This window comes from Bidens hawaiensis, unplaced genomic scaffold (genome assembly GCF_021521415.1).
Source record: "Bidens hawaiensis isolate Kalapana, Puna unplaced genomic scaffold, B.hawaiensis_p1.1 tig00003654_1, whole genome shotgun sequence".
In the NCBI taxonomy this organism is placed as follows: domain Eukaryota; kingdom Viridiplantae; phylum Streptophyta; class Magnoliopsida; order Asterales; family Asteraceae; genus Bidens; species Bidens hawaiensis.
In genome coordinates this window covers 2,243,401-2,265,676 of record NW_027491210.1, presented here as the reverse complement: position 1 = coordinate 2,265,676, position 22,276 = coordinate 2,243,401, and the positions used below count along the sequence as shown (strand labels likewise).

The window sequence follows — 22,276 nt, the reverse complement described above, 5'->3', positions numbered from 1 at the left end:
AACGTGGAGAAGGGAGGGTCCCGGCATTTTGGCCTCAAAACATTCTTAAGTGCCATCAACTACGGATGGTCCTACAATAGCTATTGTTAAAACGTTTGAATAAAGTTATAGTTGCAGGTACTAAATACATGTTACTATGTTAGCAATCTTTCAACCCGTTTGACTCGTTTACCTTTTAGCTAAGAAATATTATTTGACCACTTAAAAAAATACCAAGACAAAATTAAAAGTATTTCCAAAAAAAAGTACAATAATAACAATTTTCTATTAAGATGTTAAAATGATTATAATATATTTATTATATAAAAAACGGAAAAACGTTTTGGATTTCACAAGAGTTTAAAGCTGTACACTCAGGAATGTATATTCTAATTGTTATTTCATATAGATGTGTACTGGAAATAAACAAGAAAGTAGTTTATGAACTTTGAATATTATGTTTATGAAAATGAAGGGTATTTGAATTTAGAACCCGAGTCGGTTGTAATTGTTGTAATTGATCTCTTTCAATTGAACGCAGCATAAAATACATTCGGGCAATTCTTCATCTTTTGTGCCCTGTATCAATATTAACATTAACAAACGTCATTTTAGGCCATCAATATAAAAAATAAATATAACTGGAGGAATGATCGATCATATATGCTTCTGAACCTGGATAGTGAGCCCGAAATCAAGGATACAATATTTTAATCTCTCTCGAAAAGCATCGAAACCTTTTCTAGAAATGTAACTGAATCTGTGCATGTTCAAATCAATTTCAAAGTAGTTTTCTCCCTGCATCATTTCAAATATTATTAAAGTATTAATGTATCAGTGAGCTGCACCAAAGGGTTACATAAAGAGAAAGTAATACTACTGTTTTACTTTTACCCTTTTCTGGTTGTTTCTTATCTATTACTACCTTAAAAGATCAGAAATTTGGCAAACAAAAAAGCTTCAAAATTGGTTATTACATCTTTAAATAACAAAATCACATCCAGGCATTATCTCATGAAACAAGAACTATTATAAGTGACTTGTATTGATTATTCACTTTCACATAACATCTTTAAATAACCCATTTTTATGATCATTTAATTTCTTAATTATCTTGTGAATTGGATGGTTTGGGTTGTGTTTTAGCTTTAGCTGGTCAAAATAAGTCAAACTAAAAAGATTAGCTAAAATGAAAACAAATCAAACGTGTTGAAAGTCAACCAAACTCTATTTTGAATGCATACAATCTCCTCAATGGTTTTATTCAAACACTTAAAGTCATTACAATTGTTTTGTAACCATAATCAGCACATTCTGATACATTTCCAACCAAGTCAAATGACAATTGCAGTCAACTCAGTCAAATGGCCAATTAATTGTAATTATAATCGGCTCTAATCAAGAAGAAATTGATGGGCTGTCATTTAATATTTCATGTCTTTAAATAAAGTTGTTTAGAGTGTGAATAGGGAGTCGAATATTATTATCTGGTTTGTTCATGTAACTGGAGACTTGCCATCTCGATTGGTTAACATCGGAGATTAGCCCCTCTCGAATCGGGCCAACTATCTTACTATTTCAATAAAATAAATCTTTTCGTTTTCTGGGCTCTATCACATTCATTATTCAAAAAAGACATATAAATATAGACAAAGTGTTGACAGGTCAACCCAACTGACCCGACCTGCTTCAACATTACTTACATGTTTGACCCAACCTGACCCCTTTGTGACCGGGTACCCTTTACAATCATTAATTACAATATTATTGTTCTTGTAATATTCATCATTCAGAACAATATATAAGAATAGACAAACTGTTGACTGTTCAACCCAAACTGACCCAACCCTTTCAACATTACTTAAAAGTTTGGCCCTTTTTTGACCAGTTGAGTTTTTTGTGTTGCTCAAAATGGGTCTTAGGGGCTGTTTGGTAGCCTCTTAATGATTCCATTTTACCTCTGAATTGGTGGTCAGAGGTAGAGTGTGTTTGGTTACACCCCTTAATGGCTCATGGAACCTCTTAATGGTTAAGCTTCAGAGAAAAGGCTACCTCTTAATCAGTCATACCTCTTATTGGTTCAGCTAGATTGCCAAACAGCCCCTTAATTTCAATAGCATATAGTTGAATAATTTGTAAAAAAAAATACCACATAAAACTCATGTTGGGGGCGTGAAAGAACAGGCTTCTCGTTATAAGCACTCATAAGCTTCCTTTCAGCTGAACTCAACTGAAGATCCTCTAAGTTTGTGAGTCGGCCCAAAATCTTCAATCTTTCTCTGCAGGGTGCAATGGTATCCACTGGGAAAGCTCTAACCCTTTCTACCTCATCATCAATTATTTTCTAATTAAAAATTATAAACAAATAAATTATTTTTTATATGAAGCATGGATAATGTAAATGACCATCTTACCCTTAAATTTTCTTGAAAATGGAGTGGAAGTTCATCATAATTATCAGACAGCTTGAAGTACAATACAAAACTCATTCCTTCTCCATCAAATTCTTGTTGAAATATTCCAGGGGGGTATAAAGGTATCTGATTTGTGGACAAACAAAAAACCCGGTCAAAAATACATATAGGCAGATAAAAAAGGGTGTTTTTAGCCTCATTTTTGGGCCTAGAACAATCAAAGTCATATTGTAGATAATAATAATAATAACAACAACAACAACAACATGTAGGCAATTTCATTGTGCAAATTGAAACTTATCATTACTGCTGAACAATTAGAATTAGAATCAGTACGAACAGAACGTTCAGTGAACCATTCAGCAGGAAGTTCGTTTAATTAACAAATGAACGAACATTAGCAAAACTTTTTGTTCATATACTTAAAAGAACGAGCGTGAACACATGTCTCATTCGTTCTTTTATGTTCGTGAAAGTTCGATTGTTTCCGCCTGTTTATTTCCGTCCGTTTACGTTCATTGGTTTAATTTTTTTCAAGTTTGTCGATTTACAATTGTTATATATTCACTTAAATTTTTTGAATCAATTACAGTTTAGTCTAGTTTTATGAAATTAAAAATATCGCCCATTATAACTTAGTCTAGTTTTATTAGTTTTTAGACCTAACAGATTGATGGTGACGTTTAGTTTTAATTGGTGGTCATTCCGTTATGTTGGTTCATCTATGTTCGGTTATGTTCATTCGTTTGTGGGCTTTTGTGTCCGTGAACCGTCCGTTTATAGTATTAACAAACAAACGTAGATGAACACGAATACAGACATAAAAACCCTGTTCATTTAATTGTCCGTGTTGGATCATTTATCCGGTTAAAAAAATAAGCGAGCGAAGACGAACATGCCCCCATCCATGTTCATTTGGTTCATCTAGAAGCCTATTTAAAAGCTTTCCAAATTTTATGACATTGAAAAGCTTGACCTTATGATTCATTTTTATTTACGAGGTGAAATAAAAGAATAACGTTTAGATGGACATACTTGAAGATTTACAACAAGCAAAGACGGGATTTTTCCAGATGATTCAACTTTTGGAAGTTCAAGAAGACGTGCAATATGATCAATCTTACGGGGAGATAAGAATACATCAACACCAATAGGGTAAAAAGCAGCCTGACTTGACGCCCATTCTTTCTTTTTGTCTCTGTAAAACAAAAAGGAAAGCAAGCCACTTTAGTAATACAAATGCAAACCTCTTAGTAATTTTAAGAAATAGAATAAATAGTTTAATGTCAAGGTTATCATACTTCATATAATTATGTCCTCGCACTTTAAAGGTACTTGGATCAAGTGGTGACCAAGAGTCTGTCATTTTCTTCTCTAACGGAACACATGGAACTTGAGAGCCTGCAATGGGTCTTTGCAAAATAGCTTTTGGGGACACTGAAACAAATATAATGAATGCAAGATTATATTATCATAACCATGACATGACAAAATATGTCAATACAGCCTAGAGGATAAAAAATAATTGGGCAGGTTGAGTAACACATCAAAACGGATCACTGTTGGTACTTGGAAGGGGCCAGTAAGCCTGTAACCAAACCATACGTTCAGTGAACAGTTCATGAACTGTTCGATGAAAAGTTCGTTTATGTGTAACAAACATGGAACAGTTTGTTTTGTCATTTAGTTACAAGCGAACATGAACACGTCTCATTCGTTCTTTCACTTTCTTTCATTTGAGTTCGTTCGTATTATGTCATTAATATATTCATTTAAAATTTTAAGCCCGTTACAATTTAGTCTAGTTGTACCAACTTTTTAGGCCCAACGACCAATAAATTGGTGTTAACATTTACTTTTAGTTGGTATTATCTCGGTTATGTTAGTTCATCTATGTTCAGTTACGTTCATTCGTTTATGTTCGTAAACCGGTCATTTATGCTGTTAATGAGCAGACATAAACAAGCATGAACACGATCACACTCCTTTTCTTAAAGAACAAACACAAACACGCTCAATTTCTTAACGAACAAAGACAAACAAAAAAACCCCGTTTATTTAGTTGTTCGTGTTCTATCATTTGGTTGGTTCAAGTTAAACGAACAAACACAAACATGTGCCGTTCGCGTATGCTCGGTTCGTTTACAGGCCTAGGGGTCAAGTTGCAACGAAACACATATTTTTAGATTTATTTTAATATATAACTAGTGTGTTAAACATACAAGAGCTTCAGTAATATAAAACTTATAATAGTCATATCATGTTTTAATAGAGTGATCCAAGAAGTTGTATGCATTTAAAATACATTCTTGGTAACTTCAATCCACATGGCTCATTTGCTTTTAAACTGATTTTTCTTATTTAACCCATTTCACACATCAATTGCGACTGGGCCTGTGAACAAACTAAACTTCAGTAAACCTCTGCGCATCTTTCGACATGAGGTTCACTAACGAACAAACATGAATAAATTTCTTTGTTCATTTAGTTAAAAGAATGAACATGACCACATGTCTCATTCATTCGTTTATGTTTGACATTTATCCATTACATTTATTTATATCCGCCGTTTACGTTAATTTATGTTCGTTAGTTTGCATTAGTTTAAGTTCGTTCGTTTATATATTCATTTAAAATTTTAGGCCATTGCAATGTAGTCTAGTTTTATGATTATAATATCAACCATAACAATTTACTCTAGTTTCGTTAATTCTTTAAACGCAACAAATAGATGGTCACATTTACTTTTAATTGGTGTTCGTTCGGTTATGTTGTTTCATTTATGTTCAGTTATCGTTGTTCCTTTACACCCGTATGCTATAAACAAACAAACATAAACACACTTATTTTCTTAACAAACAAACACGAACAAAAAAACCATGTTCTTTTAACCGTACGTGTTCGACCGTTTGTTCGGTTAAATTAAACGAACGAACACAAACATGCCCGTTAAAATGAAAAGGAAAATGTAGCAAGCACGAGTCTTACATATGGAAACACTAGATTGACCTTCTCTCCATTTAAACGAAAGTCTTGAAGAAATTTTCTTTTTTGCACTCGGAGGGCTTGAACATGACGATTTGCTCTTTACATCCGTGGAGGTGGTGCAAGTAAGACAAGGCAGACAATTGTTTATGTCAATTACAGCAGCGGTTCCGTGTGTGGTGGCAGGTGGCACTTGCTCATTGGGTTTCACTATTGAGTCGATTGTTGAAAAAGAAGAACCAGGAACATGATCAGACACTCTTGGAGTTACTGACGCACTAACAGAACTGCTTTGAGACATAACATCTGTGAAAATTTAAAGAACAATCAATAAATGTCAAAAATAAGATTACAAAAACAGCATTATTACAATTATGTTATTACTCTCAACCCTTTTGAGCTTTGACCCGTTCACCTTTTAGCTAATTGATTTTATTTGACCTGTGTGAGATGGAACACAGACCAAATCAACTCATTCATAATTAAATGAGTTGAGTGTTTCAATTATTTCAGGCAGCCAGTTATTAAGGCTTCCATTTTCTAAACATGGTATAATATCATCAGTTAGATTTTGGTTCACAAGAACAAAACTAAAAGGAAAGCCGAATCATCAATTTTATTCCCCATAAAACACAGAAAAACTTCTTACCATCCTGAATGCTGTAAAACTCATCATCACAATCAGACTCAACCCCTGTTGTAGTATCAAACCACTCTGTAGTTGCTGATACAAATCAAATAGCATAAACCGATAAAACCGAGAATGTAAAATAAAGAGTCAAGACATATTAGAAAGGTAGGGCTAGTTATGATCACAATTAGCAAGCAAATACAAGAATCAATATTGAAAGCAAATTACCGTGAAATGTGGGGTTCCGAATGGAATAAGAATAAGAAACATCAGCAGAAGGATCAACTTTGCTGCGAGAGGAATAGCGATTAGTCCCGGCGGCCTTCTTCTTCTTCTTCCGCCCCAAACGACGTCCATGAACTCTGGGTGTGGCTTCACCGTCAGCTCCTCCTCGATCCCCATGCTTCTTCTTCTTATGCCCAACTCCCCCTCGCTCCTTCGATCCACAAACTCCCATTCGCACTGCACCACGCAGATCAAATAACCAGATTTCAATCTACGACTAATAATGGTGGAGTAGGGTATACATTATTATTATTATTATTAGGGTTTCTGGATATTTGTGGGGGAGATGATGGATGGATTACCCCAACTTTTTTCAATCAAAAACGACTTTGGAGCAACTTTTATTATTATTATTATTATTATTATTATTAAATACCTAAAATAGTACTTATCATCCACTTTCTCACCTACGATTTCTAATTTATTATCAGGTTTTGAAAATGAAATCTCACTAATAGTATATACCGTTTCTCAGCTACAATGTACGTAATATACAATACAAATAATATGTTAAACATATGTTTATTAAAACACATATTTTAGATCAAAGAGCATGATTATTATTAACTTTGGTAAAGTTAAAAATAATAAAAAAATATATACATGGCAAGATAGGTGTTAATTTACATAAGGGGTTTTCAACCGATATAATAATAATACTGTAATTGAAGCTTTTTGTGAAATCATATGATTTCATAGAAGAAAAAATAATTTACGTAATATAATAGTGTACCATTTGGATGCATGTTCATGCTTCTAGCAAAAGAAATGAGTAGCTTATGATTTATAACGCATTAACGCTTAGACTGGTCGTTATGGGGCTCTAAAGGCTGAGCTGGTGGGCGCCGATGGGCGCCGAACACCGCAGTGGGGCGCGGTTCTTCGTTGGGCGCCGATGATTTGGTGATTCAAACGGCGGGCGCGGATGAGGCTTGGATGGTGGGGCCCTCTCTCTCTCTATCTCTCAAACACACATACATACATATGTATATATGTATTAAAGGGGCTTCGAAGCCCCCGCACCATAGAGGGGCATCTTTCGGGTGAGGCTTCGAGGCCCCCAGTGCCCACGTGGCACTGGGGAGGAGCTTCGAAGCCCCTCACCATAGCGACCAGTCTTATAGTTATCAATCATATCACATGTTTATTAATTTTCATTATCATAAAACATATTGACATTTTTAATATGTTAACATATGTGCATTAACACTATACTAGGTGGTTCACGTACTATATATATGGATTGTAGGTCTATTCAAATCCATGTTCTTAACTTTCTTTTATTTACATAGGCATAACTAGTGTTTTAAAAACCGGTTCAAATCGGCCGGTTGAACCGGTTAAACCGGATTACACACACTAGGCCGGTATTTTGAGTCCGATATTTTTGACCGGTTTGCTAGAACATCGTACCGGCGGTTTTTGTTTAAAATACTGGTTTTAACCGGCAAACCGGTTTTAAGCCTGAGAATTTTTTTATATTTGCGGCCCATAATTTTTCAAAATTACTTTTAACCTAACAATTAACATTCAAACGTGTAAATTTTTGGACTATTTTTTTAAAATTAAGTGCTTTTGCATTACCTTTTTTTTAATATGGATTAACTTTTTGATTCTTTTTTGTTATTAGAATCATTTAGTTTTGAGTTATTTTTAGAATTAAGTTACATTTATAGGAAATTATAGGGTAAACTCTTCAACCGGTTGAACCTCTCGGTATAACCCGGTTCAACTGGTTGTACCAATTTTAGTCCAATCCGGTACAAGTAAAATATCGGTTTTTAAAACATTGGGCATAACAAGTTATTTAGTTTTGTGTTTTACTCCAAGTATATAGGATAGTTGTAGTCTAGATAGATGGTATAAGAATAAAGATGGAGAATAGAGCAATGAATATTGTAAATGGTTAGGGGTTGTCTCTCACAAGGTATACTCAAGTTGATTTTTATTTTTGATAAATTGTGTGCGATACCGAGTATAATTTGAGTGTATCATACACATAGTGATATATTTAACACAACTTATAACTAAATTGCTTTTGCTTCGTTGTTTGATTAGCCTTTTTTTTATCAATCCTTATATTTAGTCACTTTTTTTTGTTAAAAAACACTATAATTTTTAACTTTAAAGTGGTTTATTGAATACGATTTACTATTTATATGGATTTTGTTATTATGAATTCAATCATCCTTAATTTTTTATTTTTTAAATAATCAAATATTCATTGACAGGCTAAGTAGTTAATGTTATAAAAGCTTAAATGTTTGATATATGTTATTGAACAATTGTAACTGATTGGTAGATTTAATTGGTTATATTTGTAACATACGATCTCTCGTACAAATCAATCTCGTTATTATGATCATTAAAAGCCACAAATATGTTTTTGGTTACCTAAGTTAAAATTTTCAGAATGTCAGTCATAATGGATTACCTCATCTAAGCACACTTACCCATCTTTAAATACTATTAAAAAATACAATGTGGACACATTGTCTTCTTCTAGGTTGTTCACATGTGCAATCTAGTCAGCATGTTTCCATTCTCATGTGCTCTAATATTCTGTCACGTGTTATCAAACCTTTTTTAATAAATCAAATGGGCTCAAAGCCCAGGTAATTTGTTGCATGGACTAGGTTTCGAACATGGGCTTTGAGCGAGATAAAAGTTTTAATCCATAGCACACAAACCATCCAACTAAGATATCTTGATCTCTTTAAGAATGAAAAATATATTATATATATTAAAAATCACATTGTATTGGAAGTGGACAATGGAAATTAACTTAAAAATGGAAATATATCCTATGTATATTTGAGTTAATAATTCATAATTTTTCACCCTAAACATATTTTTCTCTTTTTCTCTATTAGCCGGATCTCTTTTCACCCTCTAATATATTCCAGCTACTCTAGATCTAGATTTGTATTAATCGTTTTCCGGTAAGTTTATATTTTATAATAAACTTCCGATTGTTGATATATGTATTTCCGGCAAAATTTTATTTTCTTCCGGTTATTGTTTCCTCTAACCTTTTTATCTTTATTTTCATTGTCAACTGATTTTATTAAAATTAGTTTAGGTTGTAAATAAAAAACGGTGATGAAGCGAATATGTGGACGTATTTACGTTTTTCCGGTAAGTTTTTCCGTTAAGTTTTTTCGGTTATGTGTTATACCTATAACAATGGTTGTTTTATACTTATTTGAAGTTTTATATGTTTCTTTCCTCTCAAATATTCCGACTAATCTAGATCTAGATTTGTATTAATCGTTTTCCAGTAAGTTTATATTTTATAAAAAATTTCCGATTGTTGATATATATATTTTCGGCAACATTGTATTTTCTTCCGGTTATTGTTTCCTCTAACATTTTTATCTTTATTTTCATTGTTAACTGATTTAATTAAAATCAGTTTAGGTTGTAAATCAAAAACGGCGATAAAGCTAATATGTGGACGTATTTACGTTTTTCCGGTAAGTTTTTCCGTTATGTTTTTCCGTTATGTTTTTCCGGTTATTTGTTATACCTATAACAATGGTTGTTTTATATTTATTTTTAAGTTTTATATTTTTCTTTCCTGTTTTTTTTTTTTGTTTTACATGTTGATCTTCTAGGTTCTAAATAAAAAATCACCTTCATCCATGGAAAATATCATTATTTCGTTTTTCCGGTAAGACACATTTAAATTATCCGGTTATAAATTATAATTATATTCTTCCATAATATCAATGTTATAACACAAATATGTTATTTTTCAAATTGGCCCAACTTTTTGTTGTTTGTTTTTCCAGTTCTAAAATTATGTCTAATTTATGTTATTTTCCCGTCCAATTTTTTATTTTTTTCTTTACTAAATATTAAGAATCATAATTCCGTTCAATTTTTTATATTTTTCCGGCCAGTTTTGTTTCAGTACTGTTTAATGTTTTATTGGGTTATGATCTTTAATTTTTAATTAACATTTAGTAAATTATAAATATACTAAACATACTAAATTAAATTATAATATTGATCTTTAAGATACATATTAAATTATAATATTCATCTTCCAAATAAAATTTATTATAAAATTTTATACAAATATTAATGGTGATAACTGATTTCATTATTCGTTGACCTTTTGACTATAATTTGAAATTCAAATTCAAATTATTACGTACTATATTTAGAGTTTTGACTAAAAAAACTATAAATAAGGAAATAATTTATGTTTTTATATTATATTAAATAAAATTATATAATAGTATATAATCATAGATTCTAAATATACTTTGTTTATGATCAATATTTCATTTTTCCAAATATAATATATTCTAGAAGTTTCTAAAAATGTTAATATTTTATTTTACACTAATCTTTTATTTTTCACTAATCTGAAATTCAAATATATTATAATGTTTGACTATAAAAACGATAATTAAGGAGAGAGTTTAATGTTTATATATTATTCTTTATTATTTTATTTTTAAATTAAGCAACTTATTATTGTCTTTGTTAACTGATTTTGATTAACTTTAAATATAGTAAATCATTCTAAATATACATTTTCAATATAATTAATCGGTTATTTTAGGAAAAAAGTATTTACAATAAACTGATTTAATATATTCAAACTTATGTTTAGAAAGTTTCTATACATAATATGTTTACCAAAATGTATATTCTTCACATCCTACTATATAATACGGACCCTTCATATAATCATTTATCATATTTTTCATAATCAAGTTTTCTACAACAGTATAAGCTCCTACCCTTTTAACAGCTTTTTTCAAATATTTTAGTTAACTGTGATATTAATATTAATATTTAATTTTCTCATTTCAGGTTATGTTTCCAACTTGATATAGTTAATTTCATGAATTGGGGATTTGTTGATACGATTTCTTATTTTTTGTTTAATATTGATGTATATTTTTGTTATTATTCATGTATTTTTCACAATTTATGTAATTTATTTGATTTTTATATAATTAATCTTGTATTATTGGGTCAAAGTCCATTTATTATATTTTAATTATTTTGATTCATTTGAAATTTAATATCACTGCCAATCATCAATGTCAACGCAATTTAAAACATTATTATACTTTCCAATATTATCGTACTTTACATTTTAAATAATACACATTTAATATGACATTTTAGAAACCGATTTTAACCATTCAAATTCATATTCTTACAATTTATATAATGTTCACAAAAATATGTTATACAGTTTGACTTTCACCAGTTTATAAATAACCGAATTTTAATGAATAATTGACCATTTTATAATTTTTTCAATATTCATGCCTTAAATAAAAAAATAATTTTTAATAACCATTTCTAAATATTTCAAGTTATTATGATTTTAATGTCACTTTCAACTATATTCATTAATATATTTATTCCTAGATGTGAAAATAAAAGATATATATATATATATATATATATATATATATATATATATATATATATATATATATATAACCGAATATCAAATTCTGATTCTCAAAATAATATGAATTCATAACTTATAGAGTTTCATTTTAATAATCAGAATTTCTAACGATTTAACTAAATCAACACAGTAAAAAAATATATTATTTTTGATTACACAAATTTAATTAGCATTATTACAACTTCCATATTTAATCTTTAGAGTATATATGTTGAATGAATCCTAAAAATATGCCACAAAAGATTTTACCATGTAATATTTTTGACTTTTTATCTTTAAATTCTCTGATTATACCATACATTATTGCACTAAAAATTTAGTCATAATAATTTTTCAAACCCAAAATATCTGCCAAAATTGAAATAAAATATTCCATTCAAATTAAAATCCATGATATGATGCATGTTTTGTAAATAATAATATTATTTACATAATTTATTCAACAATATATAATTTTTGTTACTACATAATTTTAATTATAATTATATGTGTAAAGTTTTAGACAATATTTAATAATTTTAATAACATTTAATATTTCAATTCTATTCAGAATTTACTTACAAATTTATAACTCAAAATCAATATCTTCATGCTGATGTTTTTATTACATATAATCTTTGTGTGTTTCCATTTATTTAATATGCTTATATTTTGTTAATGTTTGTAAAAAGTTATTATTTATACTTTGATTGGTACATTTAAAAAATTATAAGTATAAATACAATGTTTTCTTCATTAAATATGTTATGGTTATTTAATAAGTTTAAATAAGATTTAATTTAAATTTAAGGTTTCAATTATGTTACATTATTTACCTACAAATTTATATCAAAATACGATTTCAAACACAGATTTAAACAAAAAATATTTTCCATTATAATGCATTTAACTCTTCCTTAATTCAAGCTCAAAATAAAATAAAATTGATCTTAAAATTAATTAGCATTTATACCCATTTTTATTTAAACGAAAGCTATCAAAAATAACCTTATAATATTTAATGACTATATAAGCGACATATCAGCCATGCATTCTTCAAAGTGTTCAAATCATCTACATCTTCACAATTTATCTACAACTAATTTAACTTTTGTATGATATATTTGTTTTTGTTTCCTAATTTATTAATTTATTTCCAACTTATCAACGATAAAATTCGAAAGTTTGACCATTCTTATATATTGATATTTATAAGTAATAACAATAATATTAAAACCATGAATTCTAAATGTTCAAACTTATGGTAATTTAAAGAAAACAATATTTGATGGTGATACATGTACATAAAATTATTTTTCATAAGACATTGATGATGAAGCTTCTGTTGCAAATTGTTGTGGCTATTATATTACTGAATGTTAATATTACTTTTATTACTTAAATATTAAATATATAATTATGGTCAAACTTTGAAATTTCAAGTTTGATCAAATTGAAGTCTTGATTATGTTTATAAACTTATTTTTTTTAAAATGTTTGAACCATTTATAATTACAATAATTTGTTTCCAAAATGTCCACATTTAAGTTATTCATTCACGTTTATATTTATATCTATATTGTGTATATATAAGTTTGTTGTATTTTGTTTAAGAAATTTTACTATGTTTTAATTTGTGGTCAAATTTTGAATTTCAAATAAGAACAAATTAAATTCTTGATTATTTTACAAACTATTTTTGTTAAGCAGTCAAAATCTTTCCATAACTTTTTGAAGTTTTCAAATTAACCGATTTAATTTTCATTTTTGTAATTATTTCTAAATTAATTAGTCATATTAGTAATATTAAACCGATTTGATTTGAATTTTTGTGATTTGACATTAACTAGAATAAGTTATCATTTTAACATTAAAAAAACTGATTGTCAAACTAAAAATACTTACCATAATTGTAATGTAATCTTACTTTAATTTACGTGAATATTAATTATTAACTAATACTAAAATACTAACCGTGTTATTTTAGAACACAATATTCAAATTGACATAATTTCTAATAATCAATACTTAATATATCATAAATTAAATAACCATTTATCATCATTTATAAATATTATTCGGCACATATGATTTAGTGAATATTATTAAACATGAAAAATTTTCATAAAATATTAATGTCACTTTCTATTTCAAAAATTAAATTAATCACATATTAATTTCTTATTGTTATTATTTATAGTAGATTCAATTGATTATGAGATTCCACACCCGAAACATAAGTTTCTTTTTATATTCACCGTTTTAAATTTGGTTATGTATGTTCAATTTTTTTTTGAATTTGTGTTCACAAAATATTAATATCACTAAATTTCTCAATAATATATAATAAACACGTATTATATTTTTATCCATTTTAACTAAAAGTTTTTTAAACATAATATAAATATTTTAATTATAACATCCAAACAATGTGATAGTCTAAGTCTTCATAATGCTTTCAAATAATATTAAAAATATTTGATAATTTATTTCTTATACGTTTATATTTTGTTTTCATTGATTTTGCATCATATTTTTTCACCTATAATTATTTTCAAAGTCAACATAAAATTTTTTAATCTTTCCAAAGTTATTTGAAAATTCATTTATTGTAAAACGTTTTCAAGTTTTCCAAGTTTAACAAAATATTAATGTCAGTGATTTAAAAGTTTGTTGCAAGATTGGTCAAAAATAAAAAAAATTCATAATATTTTAAAGTTGACTAATTCCAATTTTTTTATATTTTGTAACTATTTAGAAAATATTTCAAAACAGGTTGTTTTAGAAGAGTATCAAATTTGTTAGGTATAAAATAACGGCAAAAAAAGGTTTTTATTGATATATCTTTTTGGTTTAATGGTTTAAGTTAGAAAGGTATTTTATTGATATATCTTTGTTTGTAGTTGTATGTTATTTTGTTTTAATAAAAACAAAATTTTAATAAAAACAACTTTATTAATGTTCAAATGTTACTCATTATTAAATATGTTATTATGGTATATTTAATTTGGATACTATTGTTTTATTATATTTTCAGGTGGTGAATCAAATTGAGTTTCTTTTGGTAGAATGTTTGAATAAATTGATGGTGGTTTAATATGAAAATACATGTTTATGTCTTTTTTTGATGTTTTTTGGTTGTTCGATGTACATTAACTTATTGTAACTTTAAACTTTTAAGATCTAGACAATATAAATGGTTAACGTTTTGGTCCGAAAGTTTGAAGAAGTATTGTGTTGCTTGAATTTGTTGTTAAAATTTATTATGTTTGTTATGTTCAAATTAACTTCCTGTAATTTGGAAGTTTTAATATTAAGACAACATAAATCTATTACTTTTTGGTTAGTATGGTGATGTGTTAAGTGACAGTGTAAATCTATCAAGTTTTAATAGTTAAAGAAATATTATGTTTGTTTAAATTGATGTTTAAGTTGATTATGTTTAGTGACAAATTATTCCACCCGCGTATCACGTGGGTATATACCCTAGTATAGTTCTATTCTCATTCATAATTAACGCCTCTAAAACATAGGGCTGTGCAAATGCAGGAAACCGGACCGACCCGGGATTAACCCGACCCGACCTGGTAACCGAAATTGTTTGAAAACTAGAACCGAAGATAGGACCGACATATTCATTTCGGGTATCTTCGATCTCGGTTTTGGTTAGGTCTTCAACGGGGTAAAGGACCGAGACCGAGAAATGATGAAGATGATGGAGCTACAATATCAATCTACCAGTACACTAGAGTGAGCATGATAGAAAAGAAGGTGCATAAGAGCCAAAGACAAAGAAGATATTTGAGTTCCAGTGACTTAAGGACGGTGCACCGCTTCATTGTGGTGGTGGTTTCTCTTTTTTCTTCCCTCCTCACGACGGTCCAACGGGTACAACCATCGTGACGGTTCCATTTTTCCGGTTAGTTTCATTAGTTTTTTGGGAGTGAGAATGAAAGCAAGTTAATTTGCCTGAAAAGATGAAATGACGTCTAATAAATAATAAAGTATTTTTTTTCTTTTTATTTTAATGCAATAAATAAAATATTATTACCTTTATTGGGATTCAGGAATGCAGGTTGTAGTAATGACTATATCTTATTTTCAAGTAAAAACAAAATAAATCACATTTCACCTTATTTTCAAGTCCGGCTGCAAGACTTTCGTTAAATCATCTCGGTTACTTGGGTTTAACCGGGTTTTGAGTGTTTAGGACCGAAGACCCGACCCGAAACCGAATATTATGAGTTTTAAGGACCGAAATAAAACAAGGAACTATAGGCTCGGTTCGGGTTATTTAGGGTCGGTTTTCTCAGGTTTTTCGGTTCGAAACTAAATATGCACACCCCTACTAAAACATGTTAATGGTATTTGAGCATAGCATTACTTGTGATTCATTCTCTTCATGTGGATATAGCATACAATATAGGATTCACCTAAGATGTCATAAGCACCCCTAGAGACTCATCTTCGATGAGACTTGTCTCACCATTGTAAGTAAAACAACAAAGGAGCTACTCTTCTACCTTTCATATCAGCCTAGGAGCTTATGAATTCGTGTTTTGTAAAGCAAATGAAAACTCCCTAAGAGATCGCCCATCTCTTGATTATTTACCCGAGCATGTTTAACTGTGGAGTTCTTAGAGCATTCCCAGCATAAGAGCATTCTCAATGAGTTCTCCATACTCATCTTCATTTCTAAATTTTAGAAAAAAAAACATCTAAATAATCATTCCAACCCATTCTCTATCTTCAAACTCCATCTCTAAATTTTAGTGAAATGATATAGGAAGTATTCAAATTTAGAGTGTTGTCACAATACTCCATTTCCAACTACTCTTCTACAAATATAAATTAGAAATCAATTTATATCGAAAATAATAATAAGACAAATGAATATAGAGATGGTAATGGAGAATGGGTTGGTGGAGGCTATTATAAAATGATGTATAAATTAAAGAAATTATGTTTTTTAGATAAATTTTAAAAATAAAGATAGAGAACCCATTGGGAATGCTCTAACATATATCTCTATCTCTATAATTACACTAAAAACTATGATTTATTTCACTCTCTCAATTTCAATTAAATTATTTTTTATACCTTTATATTTACATTTTTTCTCACCTCCACTCACAACCGCTTTTAAAAATATTAAATAATTATAAATGAAATAGTGTTTCTCCAAATTTACTCATGGACACTAACTTTTTCTCTCCCATCTACTCATAACCACTTAAAACGACTCTATAATATATAGATAACACAATCACATATTTATAGAGGAACTGTTGGGAGTGCTCTTATCTCATCAACAGTCATTAGGGATGAAAATGGGTCGGGTTTGAGACAGGTTTATGTATTTCCAAACCCATACCCGGTTATTAAGGTCCATTCCAAACCCTTTCCAAACCTGTCGGGTTTTAATCGGGTAATTACCCGTCGGGTTTCGGGTCCCTGTCAGGTTTTGATAAAATACCCGTTGGGTATACCGGCTCAACACCCGCCGAGTTTTGACAAAATATAAATAATTGATTACAAAGATGGTTACCGTAAAGATAAAATATCTCAAATAATTAACATAAAAAGTATCGACAAATAATATATTTGGAATATAGTATATATAATATAATAAGCTATATTGGGTACATCGCGTATATAATCGGGTAAATGGGTTTAAGTTATCGAGTAATCGGGTATATTAGAATTCCCAAACCCGTGAAAAATTTTAAAACTAATCCCAAACCCTAATGGGTCGGGTATTTCCCCGTCCCATTTATGTTGGGTTTCGGGTTTTCCCATCGGATTCGGGTTTCATTATCATCCCTAACAGTCATCAATGGAAACACATTGTCGATATTTGAGGCGAGGCACTGTTATGGCTCGATATCTCTTATATGAAAACAATAAGATGATGTGAGTTTTGACTAGTGTGTCATGATGTGTTGATCAACAATATCTCCTATTTAAAACTCAAATCATTCTTTGTATAAAAAAAACTCACATGTTTGTGAAACCATTCACGCAAAGAGAAAGTTTGTTAGGATTAAACCCACACACGAACCGAACACAAACACGAAAGCAATAACTAACACGAGGATTTAACGTGGTTCGGTCTAAACTGACTTACGTCCACGGGTGGCAACTAGGTATTTCTTTTATTGAGTGACCAATTTTACAAGTACATAGTGTTGTTTAAATAGATACTAGTATAGGGTTTGTAAATTATTGAACAAGAAATCCAAACCGGGCCGGGCTTCGGTCTGGCCACCCTACACCCGTCTACCCTTTGGACTTCAACTAATAAACCGGGCCAACAAGGCCTACGAACCCAACAATCTCCCACTCGGAGGCCTTGAGTACTCTCGTCTGCACTGCTGATTGTACTTCTGTAATATAAAAATTTAACTTCTAGTTGTCACCAGCTTCTCATCAATTAACCTGAAGGCCCGTTGAAGCTCCACGGAGCTTCGACACATCTGTCACGGCTAAAACTACCCCTGAACCGTTCTCTGTCCCTACCAGCTCCCACTGAAACAACCTGCCGGATCCTGAGATATCCCAAGAACAAACACTCTCCATATTCAGCAAGTAATTCATTGGAGAGACTTTTACAGCTGGAATACTGGTTTTCTTAATGCACTATCGAACTGGAACACGACCTATGCTCCCACTGTCACGATGTCCTTTGACTGATTTAACCTCCCTAGCTCGTTCATCCTGAATTTTCACTTTGACTCTGGGTTTGTTACTTGCAAAATGAACCTTCTTCTGCCCATAAGATTCTGTGAACCGGACTTTGTCTTTCATCAAAACTGGATCCACCCTTTTGGTGACATATCGACCATATACAACGAACCCATCTTCTTGCCACGAGCAACCACGAGATTCCCTTTGACTACTTTCCACTACCATTTCCCGAACTTAACATCGTGCCCCTGGTCATCCAACTGCCTAACTGAAATCAAACGTTTCTTCAAACTTGGAATAACCCTAACATCTTTCAAAGTCCAAGAAGTACCTGCTGAAGTTATCAAATCAACATCTCCCATACCGTAACCTTTAAAATATCATCGCTCGCTAGTTGAACCTTTCCAAAATCCCCAAACTTTAGATTCTTCATCGTTTCACTACAGTGAGTGGCATGAAACGATGCACCGGAATCCATCACCCAAGAATCAACGTTATTCTCAACACTAAGAACTAAAAACTCATCCTCTGGGCATTCTTCTGCAGTGTTGACTTCTGTAACGTTAACCACTTTCTTACCATTCGGACACTGATTCCTGAAGTGTCCCTTCTCTTTACAACCCCAGCATTCAATATCTTTACGAGTCCTAGACTGACTCCTCTTCCTGTGTCACACCCCGACCAAAGGCGGCGAGACATGCCGGGATGCAACGAATTGCCCAAAACATAAGACACTATTAAAGTGACAATATTTAATCAACTCATTTATTTCATAAATCAATAAACAACACATCTTGTTCATACAAACAAATTGAATACAAGTAAACAAATATATTGTTCATTTTACTAATATCCTAATAGTCTTGATAACGTTTTTTGTTAAGTTCTTGAGTCAACCAAAGTCAAACCTATAACATTTCATAAAATAAAGTTTATCAACACAAAGGTTGGTGAGCAATTCATAAGTTTGAGCATATAAGTATATAGTGATAAAATACCACAAAACTTGTACACGAGACAATAAATAAAAGCAATAACTTGGATAAATAGATATCGCTAATAGATTTACGTTAGCGACACCTAGCTATAAGGGGATGCCAGATAGTCTAGGATTTTATAGTTATCGTTAATTGCATTACGTTAACGACACCTTGCTACAAGGATATGCCAAGTAGTCTAGGATTTATAGATCAACCAACCAAAAGAGATAAACACATAGGCATAGAATCATAGAACACCAAATCGAGCAATTATTCAAGTAAAGTATACAATAACGTTTGTGGTTTAAGGTTCAAGTAAATAAAGCATTTAGTTTGATAAATATGAAATGTTACCCCCAAAACAAAATATGGAAAACGGGGTATGAAAGTACTCACGTTCAAGTATAAAACTTGATCGACAAAAGATGAATAACCGGGTGGATGGAGTTTAACGAGCAAGACCTAAGTAAAAATAAAAGCCTTGAATTAGAAAGATTGTTTTGGAAATTTTTTAAAATAAAAGACAAGAAGTGTAAATAATTAAAGTAAGGGTTTAAATGTAACTATAAAAAATTTATAATAATAACCCTTTAAAAATGTAAGTTTGCTCGAAACCGGGTTAAAGTATCTAACCTTATTATTTAATTAACCTATGTTAAGTAATAAAGTGGGTAAAATGCAAGAATGCAAGTTACTTTGGGACAAAGATACTAAAACGGGTCTTTAACGAGTGTTCGGGTTGTTGGTTCGGGTCTTGACAAATGGTCAAACCCAAAGTCAACTTTCCAAAATATTAATCGTTATGAGATAACCCATTAAAATATAATAACACTTAACCAAGTATGTAGTTATATTGTATTAGAACTAACAACGCACGTTAAGGTTCAAGTTGGATCCAGCATTTCCATGAACTTAAGAAAATAATTAAAATCAGTTTGTAAACTATTTTTAATGAAATATACAAGCCTTGATAGCTAAAAACATACTTGTGTGTCTTAAGCGAGTAAGAATCGGTTTAGTTCGGTTTGGTTCGGTTTCCATCTCTCAATTAGTTCATTGATGGTCTCCACATGCCCAAATATCCAAGAACTTGTATAATAATTTATAAATGAAGAAACTTAAGTTTTACAACCAAAAGTTAACAATAAAGTCTTTAAACAAAAGTTCGGTTTTGTTCGGTTTCCATCTCACAATAAGTTCATACATGGATTCCACATGCCCAATATCAAAGAACTTGTAAAAATGATTTTAAAAACTCAAATCTAACATTAAACATGTTTAAACAACTATTTAACAAAACTATTAAGCAAAAGTTCGGTTTAAAGTTTGGAGCTATTTACGGTTAAACCGAAGCATAGTCCCTCATACTCATAACCATGGAACATGTAAATAAACCAAAATGAGCAGAAGTTAAGTATGGTTAGTAAGCAATAATAATTTAGATTGTTAGATGCGGAAAATATATAACAAGGACCACGTAAGTCCTCCATGAAGCCTTGCCTTACAAGGTCCAAAACCTCACCGATCGGAATCGGAGAAGTAACTACAAAAGGTAAAAAGGGGTGTATATTATATATATGTTGTACCACCATAAACAAGTGTTAGCAAACCTATATGAACAAGTTCGGATGAAAAATTAGGGTTAGTTTGACTTGAGAAGTCAACTACTAAGAATATGAAGAACAACCTTTGAATCTTAAGAATTGATAGAGAATTTGGAGTAAAAATGAAGTGAGAGCAAGGATGAATGAAGGAAATGGTCTTGATAATAGAGGATAAGCAAGAGGTATAATAGGTAGAAAATTCGGATTGGGTAAAGTGATATGAACCACACACAACAACAAACAAATATACTTTCAGACCTGAGGCCACCACCCACGATGGCTTCCCTTGCCCTGGCCACGCAGCTCTGCATGCCCGGGGGTGGGGTGGGGGGCTGGTCCAGCTCGTCAGCATGGTTTGTTTCGCGTCCGGAAGTTCGTTTTTGATGTATTTTGATCGTTTTAAAGCCGTTTTCGAATTCGTAAAAGGGGTTTTTCATATTGAACATGTGGGAATGATTTAATAACATAAAATCCATTATTTTATATATATAGAAATGTTCGGGATATAAATCGGGTCGGTTTATGTGATAAACAAATACACAAATGAATAAAAATAGAACCCGAAATTAACGAATGTCACATCCTACTCCCACTGCCTCATTGTTTTCCCCTACCTCTACCTTCTGTGACTAATATATCACTTGATGATTCACCTGAATTTCTGCGTCTTGAATCTTCTCCAAGAATCAAAACCCGAATCCCATCAAAAGTAATTTTCGTAGACGAACTACAAACTGCAGTCACTGTTTGCGACCAACTGTCGGGCAAAGAGGATAACAATAAAAGACCTTGAACTTCATCATCAAACTTAATGCCGACTGACACTAAGCGGGAGAGATTCGAGTTAAGGTTATTGATATGCATTGTAACTGACCCACCCTCTTTCATTCAAGTTGTCACTAGCTCTCTGATAATATAGACCTTATTCGCTGCCGAAGGCTTCTCATACATGTTGGATAGTGCATCCATCATACCACGGGCTGTGGTTTCTTTCATGACGTTAAACGCCACATCTTCCGACAACAACAATGTAATACAAGCCTTAACTTTCTTGTCTAACTTCTTCCACTCTGTTTCTGACAACTTTTTTGTTTTTTCATCCTCAAACACTACATCCAAGTCTTTCTGACAAAGTAGCACTTCAATCTGCATCTTCCACCAACCAAACTTACGTCCATCAAACTTCTGTATCGAAACCTTTTCGTCTTCTGCCATGACAATGACTAAAATGGAAAACTGTATAATAACAGAAACAGACACAACAATGGCACGCGCCTGAACTTAAC

At 31.0% G+C, this 22,276-nt stretch overlaps 1 protein-coding gene across 1 annotated transcript; it reads right to left on the bottom strand.

Annotated features, from left to right (window-relative positions):
• Nucleotides 1-305: 305 nt before the first annotated feature.
• LOC143624125 (uncharacterized) lies at nucleotides 306-6,117 on the bottom strand. The gene is made up of 8 exons (XM_077094855.1): nucleotides 6,028-6,117; nucleotides 5,382-5,684; nucleotides 3,695-3,830; nucleotides 3,429-3,591; nucleotides 2,394-2,519; nucleotides 2,129-2,323; nucleotides 655-777; nucleotides 306-558 (listed from the first exon to the last, which is right to left on the bottom strand). The coding sequence occupies exons 2-8, from the start codon at nucleotides 5,677-5,679 to the stop codon at nucleotides 466-468; spliced, it is 1,134 nt and encodes a 377-aa protein (XP_076950970.1). The 5' UTR covers nucleotides 5,680-5,684; nucleotides 6,028-6,117; the 3' UTR covers nucleotides 306-465.
• Nucleotides 6,118-22,276: the final 16,159 nt, after the last annotated feature.